Below are 12692 nucleotides of genomic sequence, written 5' to 3' on the forward strand. Positions count from 1 at the left end.
AACAGGAGCTTGTAACAGTGGTAATGCAATGACCATGGGAGACTTTAACCTTCATAGAGACTGGACAAATCAAATTGGCAATGGAAGTTTGGAGGACGAGTTAATGGAATGCATTCGAGATAGTTTCTTAGAACAATACATCGTGGAACCAACCAGGGACCAGGCTATTTTAGATCTTGTCATGTGTAATGAAACGGTTAATTAGTAATCTCATAGTGAGGGATCCTCTGGGGAAACTAGAGTCTTAAACTTAAATAAAGCCAATTACATAGGTATGAGGTGCGAGTTGGCTACGGTAGATTGGGAAATTAGATTAAAAGGTATGACAGTAGATAAGCAATGGCAAACATTTAAAGAAATATTTCATAATTGTCAATGAATATATATTCTATTGAGAAATAAAAACTCCAGGGGAAAAATGATCCATCCGTGGCTAACTAAAGAAGTTAAGAAATAAAAGAGGTGCCATTACACTACTGGGTGTATTCTATAGGGACCAACTAGTGGGAAGGATATAGAGGAGCAAATTTGCAGGGAAATTACAGAGAGGTGCAAAAGCCACAGAGTAGTGTTAACTGGGAACTTCAACTTTCCTAATATAGACTGGGATAACAATAAGAGGGGGAGGAATTTTTGAAATGTGTTCAGGATAACTTTCTCAACCAATACGTTTCCGGCTCAACGAGGAAGGAGGTATTGCATGACTTGGTTCTAGGGAATGAGGTGGGCCAAGTGGAGCAAATTTCAGTGGGGGAGCATTTAGGGAGCAGCGATCATAGTATCAAAAAACCTAGAATAGCTATGGAAAAGGACACGGACCACTCTAAAGTAAAAATACTCAATTGGATGAGGGCCAATTTCAATGGGATGAGAACAGATATGGCCAGGATAAATTGGAATCAAAGATTGGAAGGCAAAACTGTAATTGAACAGTGGGTGGCCTTTAAAGAGAAGATGGTTCGGGCACAGTCTAGAATCATTCCCACGAGGCAGAAAAGTAGGGCAACCAAAGCCAGAGTTCCCTGGATGACAAAAGAGATAGGGAGTAAGATGAAACGGAAAAAAGGGGCGTATGACTCTTGTCAGGTTGATAACACAACACAGGCAGAATATAGAAAGTTCAGAGGGCAAGTGATAAAGGAAATAAGAGGGGCAAAGAGAAAGTATGAGAATAGACTGGCAGCCAACATAAAAGGGAATCCAAAAGTCTTCTACAGGCATGTATACAGTAAACAGGCAGTAAGAGGAGGGGTGGGGCCAATTAGGGACCATAAAGGAGATCTACTCATGGAGGCAGAGGGCATGGCCAAGGTACTAAATGAATACTTTGCATCCGTCTTTACCAAGGAAGAAGATGCTGTGATACACTTGAGTTACAGCTGTACCCATGATGATCTAGACTTTGTCAATTAATATAAGATGAAGTATTCATCGTGATTCTCAATGCTAAAAAATAGGAACATTAGGCATGGCATTGAAAAGTACAAAGAGTGGGAGAGAAATTAAAAGCAGAACTGTACTTAAAAACACAAACTCTTTGCAGCAGCAAGTTATATAAATGCAAGTTGTTGTTGACATGGTTTATCAATGTTGCACCAGCGTTCTGGCCATTTTTATGAATCATATTTTAAATCCAATACCCCCAAGAAAGAACTGTATTGTTTGGCAAGCTTGTGGGAGTGGCTTAGGAATAGGATTGACTGGCAGGAGTTTCGAGCCAGGCTAACCTGACTAAGGTGCATTCATATGCAAACGGACATTTCACACTGACAGCTGGGTGGAAGAGAACCCAAGCCGATTGATGTTATCACCATTTAACATAATTACTGGGAACAATACCCCGAGAGGTAACTCAGAGACACTCAGTCCCAAATGAAACTGGTGGAAGGCAAGAGATGCCCGGGCCATTGTCTTCCAGGAGAAAAGCCAGTTAAGCAAGATCGGTTTGAGATCGAAACCCATTACCTGCTAATGGGGGCTGTCAACTCAGGAAACAACGGACACCCAGAAATCTTTGTGAAAAATGCTATTTCGTTATCCCGCTCCCAGGCCTGGGAGCGGGATAACGAAATAGCATTTTTCACAAAGATTTCAAAGGTTATGAGTCACCACGATGGACGTCTCGGCACTCGACACCAGTATCCCCCACGATGACGGCATCGCTGCACCAATACTCAACACCAACAACAGCCAATCTCCAGACGCCATCCTACAACTCATCCGCTTCATCCTGGATCACAATGTCTTCACCTTCGATAACCAGTTCTTTACCCAAACACACGGAACAGCCATGGGGACCAAATTCACACCCCAATACGCCAACATTTTCATGCACAAGTTCGAGCACGACTTCTTCACTGCACAGGACCTCCAACCAACGCTATACACCAGATACAGCAACGACATTTTCTTCCTATGGACCCACGGCGAAGAATCACTGAAGAGACTACACGATAACATCAACAAGTTCCATCCCACCATCAAACTCACCATGGACTACTCCTCAGAATCGGTTTCTTTCTTGGACACACGAATCTCGATCAAAGACGGGCACCTCAGCACCTCACTCTACCGCAAGCCCACGGACAACCTCACAAAGCTCCACTTTTCCAGCTTCCACCCTAACCACGTCAAAGAGGCCATCCCCTCTGGTCAGACCCTGCGAATACACAGGATCTGCTCAAACGAGGAGAAACGCGATAGACACCTACAGACGCTGAAAGACGCCCTCGTAAGAACGTGATATGACGCTCGACTCGTCGATTGACAGTTCCGACAGGTCACAGCGAAAAATCGCATAGACCTCCTCAGAAGACAAACACGGGACGCAACCAACAGAGTACCCTTCGTCGTCCAGTACTTCCCCGGAGCGGAGAAACTACGCCATGTTCTTCGCAGCCTTCAACATGTCATCGATGACGACGAACACCTCGCTGAGGCCATCCCCACACCTCCACTACTCGCCTTCAAACAGCCACCCAACCTCAAACAGACCATCGTTCGCAGCAAGTTACCCAGCTTTCAGGAGAACAGCGTCCACGACACCACACAACCCTGCCACGTCAACCTCTGCAAGACATGCCAGATCATCGACACAGATACCACCATCACACGAGAGGACACCACCCACCAGGTACATGGTTCCTACTCCTGTGACTCGGCCAACATTGTCTACCTCATACGTTGCAGGAAAGGATGCCCCAGAGCATGGTACATTGGCGAGACCATGCAGACACTGCGACAACGGATGAACGGACACCGCGCAACAATCGCCAGACAGGAGGGTTCCCTCCCAGTCGGGGAACACTTCAGCAGTCAAGGACATTCAGCCACCGATCTTCGGGTAAGCGTTCTCCAAGGCGGCCTTCGAGACACACAACGCAAAATCGTCGAGCAGAAATTGATAGCCAAGTTCCGCACCCATGAGGACGGCCTCAACCGGGATCTTGGGTTCATGTCACGCTACACGTAACCCCACCAGCAAAAAAAAAAGTTAGCTGTTTTTAATACAACGGGTCATTCTCTCTCTTTCTCTTCCTTTCAGATGTTTCTCTCTCTCTCTCTGTCTGTCTGTCTATCTTTTGTTCTGGCCGTTTGTATATTCGGTGGTCCTGTATGTAATGTCTCTCTGTCTGAACACTTTGATTGCCTTGACAACGGGCAGTTGGAAAGATTATCTGTAATCACCAGGCATTGTTCTCTGATTATAAATGCAGTAACCTTCAAGGAATCCCACACTTCACCTGACGAAGGAGAAAGCCTCCGAAAGCTTGTGATTTTCAAATAAAACTATTGGGCTATAACCTGGTGTTCTAAGATTCCTTACATTTGTCAACCCCAGTCCATCACCGGCATCTCCACATCAGAGTCACTCTAGGCCACGGAGGGGGGTGGGTCCAGACAATTCACCCGAGTCAGTACATCGATCAGTATCGGCTCGGCTCGGCTCTGCTCTCTTCTCTCTTCTCCCTTCTCCACAGTGTCAATCTACAGCAAGTCTCCCGAGTGGGGCTCAGCTCGATTCAACAGAACACCGCTAGAAGCTGAGCGCTGCTCTTTATCCCTCAGCAATGGACCTCAACTCAAACTGGAACTTGGATACTGCGTTGGTGGTATAGAACCAGAGCGAGACGTGCAGGAAGAAGTTGCAAGCAAGACAATGGGCAATTGGGGTGAGCATATTGCCTGCGCCTATACATCCACAAGACCACTTAGCTGTGTGAGGGGGTGATTCTAAGTCCCAAACAAACCTTAGAGGGTTTTAGTGCTGTTTCCACTGGCTGGGGGAGGGGGGGGGGGTCAGTAACCAGAAGACACAGATTTAAGATAATTGGCATAAGAACCAGAGGGGGAGATGCAGAGAATTTGTTCTATGCAGCCAGTTGTAGTAATCTGGAATTCACTGCCTGAAAAGGCGATGGAAGCAGATTCAATAATAACTCTCAAAAGGGAATTGGATAAATATTTGAAGGGGAAAGATTTGCAGGGCTATGGGGAAAGAGCAGGGAAATGGGATAAATTGGATAGCTCTTTCAAAGAGCCAGCACAGGCACGATGGGCCGAATGGCCTCTTTCTGTGCTGCAAGGTTCTGTCATCACAACGCAAATCCGCTGATTGAGGGCTTCCAGAACTTTCCATTTTTCTTACCAGATCTAACTTGTTTTACGTTCATGTTCCGACTGTGTTTATTTTAAGAATCTGTTATTTTAAGGATCTAGAGCTTCTGCTATTAAACGCTAATGATTGAGGAGCTCTTGCCTGACACTCCCGGCCAGGGCAACGCCTGGGTCGAGCACCGAGGCCCTTCCTTCCACGCCACACGTCCAACCACGGCAATTGCCGCCACCGCCCGCCGCCGCCGGTTCCAGGGACGCATGCGCGATTCTAGGCGCCGGCCCCACGCATGCGTGGCAATGATTTGGTCCGGGCCTACGCATGCGCGATGTCAGCTGAGGGAGACGGCCATTTTGTTGACTGTTTGATCCCGGTGTTTTGTGAGAGTGAGGGGCTGCAATGGCGGAGGAGAACGGGGTCGCGGTCCCTGCTGGAGAAGGCGGCGTGCGCAGGATCACCGAGCTCAGGGTGGTGGATTTGAAAGCGGAACTGAAAAAGAGAAACCTCGACATCAACGGCAACAAAAGCGCCCTGATGGAGCGGCTGCGCCAGGTGAGGGTGAGGGGGGTGGTTGCGCAGGTAACCGCCAGGCGTTATCTCCCGGCGGAGAGTTCGGGCAGCTGTCAGTCACTCCATGTGGAGCCTGTGTCTGCAAAGGAATGGGGCCCGAAGGTGGAAGCTCACCAAGTGGGAAAGTAGCTATAGAAAGCTGCACGGAAAGGAAGGGCTTGTATTTATATTGCGCCCCATCAGCGCAACTCAGCCAATGAAATAATTCTGAAATGTTATTGTCCTTGTTATAACGTAGGGAAACGCGGCAGTCAATTTGTGGACAGCAAGAGCCCACAAATAGCAATGAGATAAATAACCAGATAATCAGTTTTAGTATTGGTTATGGGGAGAGTATTGGCCAAGACACCAGGAGAACTCCAGTGCTTTTTTTTAAAGAAAGTTGCGGCACAGAAGGAGGCCATTCGGCCCATCGTGTATGTGCTGGCTGAAAAAGAGCTAACCAGTTTAATCCCACTTTCTAGCACTTAGTCAGTAGCCCTGTAGATTGTGGCATTTAAGTTCACATCCAAGTACTTTTTAAATGTGATGATGGTTTCTGACACTACCACCCTTTCTGACAGTGAGTTCCAGACCCCCACCAGCCTCTAGGTGAAAAAAATTTCCTCAGCCCCCTTCTAATCCTTTGACCAAATACACTGAATCTATGCCTCCCTGGTCACTGACCCCTCTGCTAAGGGAAATAGGTCCTCCCTATCCACTCTATCTAGTCCCATCATAATTTTGTATACCTCAATTAAATCTCCCCTCAGCCTCCTTTGTTCCAAAGGAAACAACCCCAGCCTATCCAATCTTTTCTCATAGCTAAAATTCTCCAGCCCTGGCAACATCCTTGTAAATCTCCTCTGTCCCCTCTCTAGTGCAATCACATCTTTCCTGTAATGTGGTGACCAGAACTGTACACAGTACTCAAGCTGTGGCCTAACCAATGTTTTATACAGTTCTAACATAACCTCCCTGCTCTTATATTCTATGCCTTTGCAATAAAGGAAAGTATCCGTATGCCTTTTTAACCACCTGTCCTGCTACCTTCAGGGATCTGTGGACATGCACTCCAAGGTCCCTTTGTTCCTCTACACCTCTCAGTATCCACCCAATTATTGTGTACTCCATTGCCTTGTTTGCCCTCCCCAAATACATTACCTCACATTTGTCTGGATTGAATTCCATTTGCCACTTTTCTGCCCACCTGATCAGTAGATTGATATCTTCCTGCAGTCTACAGCTTTCTTCCTCACTATCAACCACACGGCCAATTTTTGTATCATCTGCAAACTTCTTCATCAAGCCCCCCACATTCAAGTCCAAATCATTAAAATATACCACAAAAAGCAAGGGACCTAGTACTGAGCCTTGCGAAACCCCACTGGAAACAGCCTTCCAGTCGCAAAAACACCCGTCAACCGTTGCCCTTTGCTTCCTGCCTTTGAGCCAATTTTGGATCCCATGAGCTTTTACTTTTTTGACCTGTCTACCATGTGGGACCTTGTTAAAAGCCTTGCTAAAATCCATGTACATTACATCAAACGCGTTACCCTCATCGACCCTCCTTGTTACCTCCTCAAAAAGTTAAATCAATTTAGTCAGACACGACCTTCCCTTAACAAATCCGTGATGACTGTCCTTGATTCATTTGTGCCTTTCTAAATTACAGTTTATACTGTCTCTCAGAATTGATTCCAATAATTTGCCCACCACCGAGGTTAGACTGACTGACGTGTAATTACTAGGTCTATCCTTTTCTCCCTTTTTAAACACTGTACAACGTTAGCAGTCCTCCAGTCCTCCGGCACCATGCTTGTAGCCAGGGAGGATCGGAAAATAATGGTCAGAGCCGCTGCTATTTCCTCTCTTGCTTCTCTTAACAGTCTGGAATACATTTCTTCTGGGCCTGGCGATTTATCTACTTTCAAAGTTGCTAAACCCCTTAATACTTCCTCTCTGTGTTTATCCCATCCAATATTTCACATTCCTCCTCCTTAACTACAATCTCTGCTTCGTCCCCCTCTTTTGTGAAGACAGACGCAAAGCATTCATTAAGAACCATACCCACATCTTCCGCCTCCATACATAGGTTAGCATTTTGGTCTCTAATAGGCCCTACTCTTTCCTTAGTTATCCTTGCTTTTAATGTATTTATAAAACGTTTTTGGGTTTTCCTTAATTTTACTTGTCAGTATTTTTTCATGCCCTTTCTTTGCTTTCCTTATTTCCTTTTTAATTTCACCCCTGCACCTTCTATATTCCTCTAGACTTTCTGCAGTTTTGAGCTCTGTCTGACAAGCATTCCTTTTTTGCCTTATCTTACCCTGTATGCTCCTTATCATTCAGGGGGCTCTAGATTTGGCAGTCCCACCCTTTTTCTTTGTGGGAACATGTTTACCCTGAACCCCTTTACTCTCCCCCTTGAATGCCTCCCACTGCTCTGACACTGATTTACCTTCAAGTAGTTGTTTCCAGTCCACTTTTGCTAAATCACTTCTCAGTTTAGTAAAATTGGCCTTTTCCCCAATTTAGAACTTTTACACCTGTTCTATCTTTGTCCTTTTCCATGACTATGCTAAATCTAACTGAATTAGGATCACTACCACCAAAGTGCTCTCCCACTGATACTCCTTCCACCTGCTCGGCTTCATTCCGTAAAGCTAAATCCAGAACTGCCCCCTCCTCTTGTTGGGCTTGCTATGAACTGGCTAAAAAAAAGTTCCCCTGAATGCAGTTTTAAGAATTCTGCACCCTCTATATCTTTTTCACTGATTGTATCCCAGTTAATATTAGGGTAGTTGAAATCCCCTATTACTGCCCTATTGTTTTTACACTTCTCAGCCTACATATAAGCTCTTCTATCTCCCTCTGACTGTTTGGGGGTCTATACTACACTCCCAGAAGTGTGACTGCCCCTTTTTTGTTCTTTAGTTCAACTCATGTGGCCTTGCTTGATTACTCCAAGAAGGATCATGTCATGGGATATTTTACATCCACCTGAAAGAGATTTTTATGACTGACAGCAATGCCAACAATACAGCAATTTCATTACTGAAACAAACAGAAAATGCTCGTCAGGCAGCATCTGTGGAGAGAATAGACAACTTTTAATGCTTTGGGTGCAAACCATTCTTCAAAACACTTTTGACAAAGTGTCTGCACCTGAAATGTTAAATTCTCAGCACACTTGCTGCCTGGCCTGCTGAGTGTTTCCAGCATTTTCAGCATCTGTGTTTTTTTTATTTTTTTTCCCCCTGCTTATTATTACCGCACTGGCCTAGTCTCTTCCTCTGCTTCTGATAATCTTCGTCTGCCATTTTCTTAGAAATGTGCTTCATTGAGGACATGGGCAGCCCATAGCTCCATTTCTGACAGCAAGTGCAAAGAGCTTGTGAATTTCTTCATCTCTTACGATTGAGATTATCTGTGCAAGAGCCTCTGCCGCTACCTCCATCTCCATTGCTGCTCCTGACCTCTCCTCCATCTCAATCTAGTCACGCTACAGTTTCTCTCTCATCTCTCCCTGCCCTCACCAAACCCATCTCTTCCATGAGACTCGCCTCCTGCTCCCTTATTTCTACTCTCTTTTCACCCCCCCCCCCTCAATTCTGGCCACTCAATTATCTATCCTGGCCGCCATGTTTGTTGGCATTGTAAATGGCTTGCTGCTCAGGCACATGCCTTTCCCTTTCAAAACCTCCTCAGAAAGCTTACCCGTAGCTCATCCATCCTCCCCAACTACAGTTCCATCTCTAATCTCCATTTTTTTCCTTAGTCGGTTAATACGTCGTCGCCTCCTAGTTCCATAAACACTTCTCCCAATGCTCCCTGTTTGAATGCCTTCAGTGTGGCTTCTGCCTTGCTGTGGCATTGAGACCATCCTAGCCAAAGTCATGAATGCTATTCTCTGTCACTGCATCCCCCTGGTCCACCTCAGCCTCTCTACGGTGTTCAATATAGTTGACCATGCCATTCTCTATCATCTAGCTCTATGAGACTGAGCTTGTGTGAATACACTTGTCTGTTTCATATGCATGCTCTTGGCACTAAGCTCTAGGAACATAGGAACAGAAGTAGGCCATTCAGCCCCTCGTGCCTGCTCCGCCATTTGATAAGATCATGGCTGATCTGTGATCTAACTCCATATACCTGCCTTTGGCCCATATCCCTTAATACCTTTGGTTGCCAAAAAGCTATCTATCTCAGATTTAAATTTAGCAATTGAGCTAGTATCAATTGCCGTTTGCGGAAGAGAGTTCCAAACTTCTACAACTCTTTGTGTGTAGAAATGTTTTCTAATCTCACTCCTTCCCTCAACTCCACAACCCCTCTTTAATGTCAGGCTGCATATCTCTATCAAGTTGTGAATAAGTAAAAATGTTCTATAATTAAGTCTATAATTAGGGATAGAGTGACCGAGCACCTTGAAAATTTTCAGCTGATCAGAGAGATTTGTAAAGGGTAGGTCATTGCCTGACAAACCTGATTGAATTTTTTGAAGAGCTGAATAAAGTAGTGGACAGGGGAATGTTTGGATGTTGTTTATATGGACTTCCAGAAGGCATTCGATAAAGTCCTTCATAAGAGGCTGTTAGTTAAAGTTGAAGCTCATGAAATTGACGGCACATTATTGACCTGGTTAGGAAAATGGCTGAGCGGCAAGAGATAAAGAGTATGGAGAATTGGCAGGATCCCACAGAGATCTGTGTTGGGGCCTAAACTATTCACTGTGTTTATTAACAATTTAAATGACGGGATAGCGAGCCACATATCCAAGTTTGCCGATGGCACAAAGATAGGCAGAATTGTAAGCAGTGTAGATGGAAGCATAAAATTACAGAGATATTAATAGATTAAGTGAATGGGCAAATGGATTTCAATGTAGGCAAGTGTGAGGTCATCCACTTTGGACCTAAAAAGGACAGATCAGAGTACTTTCTAAATGCTGAATAGCTCGAAACAGTGGAGGTCCAAGAGACTTAGGGCTCCATATACATGGATCATTAAAATGTCATGGACAGGTACAGAAAATAATCAAAAAGGCGAATGGAATGCTGGCCTTTATATCTGGAGGACTAGAATACAAGGGGGTAGAAGTTATGCTACAGCTATGCAAAGCCCTGGTTAGACCACACCTGGGGTACTGTGTTCGGTTCTAGGCACCGCACTTTAGGAAGGACATATGGGCCTTAGTGGGAGTGCAGCGTAGATTTACTAGAATGATACCTGGACTCCAAGGGTTAAATTATGAGGAGAGATTACACAAACTAGGGATGTATTCCCTAAAATTTAGAAGGTTAAGGGTTGATTTGATCGAAGTTTTCAAGATATTAAGGGGAACTGATAGGCTAGATAGAAACTATTTCTGCTGGTTGGGAGTCTAGGACTAGGGGACATAGCCTAAAGATTAAAGCCAGGACATTCAGGAGTGAAGTTAGGAAACACTTCTACACGCAAAAGGTGGTAGACGTTTGGAACTGTCTTCTGCAAACGGCAGTTGATGCTAGCTCAGTTGTTAATTTTAAATCTGAGATTGATAGATTTTTGTTAACCAAAAGTATTAAGGGATATGGAACCAAGGTGGGTATATGGAGTTCGGTCACAGGTCTCATTGAATGGGGGAACAGGTTCGAGGGGCTAAATAGCACACTCCTGTTCCTATCTTCCTATGTTCTACCAACTGGACATTGAGAGGACTGGAACCTTCATTTTTGGCCCTCACCATAAACTCCACTCCCATGCTACTGATTCCAGCCACTCGTTCAGGTGGAACCAGAGAGTCCTGTTCAACCTAGAGCTGAGTTTCAAATTGTTTGCTTGCACCTTCGCGATATTGCAGCCTCTATTCTTATCTCACCACTGCCGCCGAAAGCCTTATCCACACCTTTGTCAGCTGTAGACTAGATTTTTCCAATGTTGTTCTTGCTGGCCTCCCATTCTCACCTTTTTAAAAAAACTCAACTTGTTCAAAACTCAGCTGCCCATATATAGGTTCCACTTGCCCATCATTCCAGTCCTTGCTGACCTACACTTGTTTCCTGTTCCAAACGCATTAAATTTAAAGTCCTTATTTTAAAAAAATTCATATCGCCCTCCCACCCCATCGCTGCAATTTCCTCCAGCCGTGCATAATTTGGTCCTCCAACTCTGCATCCTGCCCTCTTTTCGTCCCACCAATGGTGGCAGAGCCTTCAGCTGCCGTGGACCTACTCTCTGGAACTCCTTGTCTGTATCTCTCCACTTCTCTCTTCACCTTTTTAAAAAAAAATCTTTTAAATCCCAGCTTTTGGTCACCTCTTCGAACTCTCACTTCATGACTTGTCCACTTCTTCATTCGTTTGATGTGTACCTTTTTTCTTCCCCTACACCTTGGAACATTTTCAGTGTTAATGGTGCGATTATAAATGCAAGTTGTTGTGGAACAATACAGTTAATAGTAGTGTTTTTGAACCCGTGGTATACCAACTGAGAAAGTTATGTTGGAATATTTGTCTTTAGTCTGTGCTTAAACGTTCTACTTGTTGCTGCAAGTAGTGTTCGTACCTGATCCAAATGTTCAGAGCTGGACTAAAGTGAACATCTCTTGCATGTCACAGTGCCTTAGAGTGATGGATTAAGTTAAATCATTTTAGGAGTTCAAGATTCTTGGGCTGATTGCAGGGGTCGCGCAGTAGGTTTGTAATACTGTCTTGTACACTTGCCAATGTTGTAACAGTTTTTCCACCAGTTTGTCATTATTGAAATCTGAGCAGTTAATCAAAAGGAGCCACTAGCTTACCTCAAAGTTTCCAGATATTTCTACTGTATAACAATTCTGACTTTATCCCCTGCTAATGACTGAATTCCTGGCTTCAGATAATACAAGAGGAAGGAGGAAACCCTGATGAAATTTCATTCAACCCAGAGACCCCAAACAATAGAACGTCAAAGAGAGTGGGGAAAGGTAGAGAAATATATACGTTTTCAAGATGCAGATATTTATTTTTCTGTGTGCTTGCTGAAGTACAGAAGATAATTGCTGAAAAATGCAACATTGTTCTGGTGTAATGTGGGTTACATGTAGGTTAAAGCACTCTTTACACTGCCTAATCTCAGAGCAATGTACTGGTGAATATATTTCCATTTCCCATGACAGTAAGACTGGCATTTATATGCTACCTTTTACTGCCAGTGGTGGAACGAGAGGAAGTGGGATGCACAGAACAGCATCAAGATGAATGACCAATTAATCTTTTTTTGGTAGTGGTAGATTTAGGAGTAATGTTGGTCTGAACATCAGGAGAACTCCCTGCTATTTGAACGATGCCAAGGGATCATTAATGTTCACCTGAGCTTCTGGAACAGACAGATTGGGCTTCGGTTTAACACCTTATCCAAACAACGGCACGTCCCGTAATACAGCACACTCTCGATATAACTGAAATATCAACCTAGGTTATGTACTTAAGTCCTGGACTGTGCCCTGAATCCGTCTGACACAGGTGAAGTTTTGCCGACTTGAGTCAAGCACTTGTGACTTCTC

At 44.6% G+C, this 12692-nt stretch overlaps 1 protein-coding gene across 3 annotated transcripts in view; it reads left to right on the forward strand.

Moving 5' to 3' along the window:
* The first annotated feature begins 4962 nt into the window (after nt 1–4962).
* Nucleotides 4963–12692, forward strand: part of LOC137299341 (scaffold attachment factor B1-like) — a 75013-nt gene continuing 67283 nt past the window's right edge. For all 3 annotated transcript variants that reach the window (XR_010957885.1, XM_067968014.1, XM_067968015.1), the window contains exons 1-2: nt 4963–5167; nt 12026–12113. Coding sequence is in view for 2 of the 3 variants with exons in the window: in XM_067968014.1 (XP_067824115.1) it covers nt 5015–5167; nt 12026–12113 (241 nt within the window). In the remaining variant the exon portion in view is untranslated. The remainder of the gene's footprint in view (nt 5168–12025; nt 12114–12692) is intronic.

The sequence above is a fragment of the Heptranchias perlo genome, chromosome 29 (assembly GCF_035084215.1).
Source record: "Heptranchias perlo isolate sHepPer1 chromosome 29, sHepPer1.hap1, whole genome shotgun sequence".
Taxonomy (NCBI): domain Eukaryota; kingdom Metazoa; phylum Chordata; class Chondrichthyes; order Hexanchiformes; family Hexanchidae; genus Heptranchias; species Heptranchias perlo.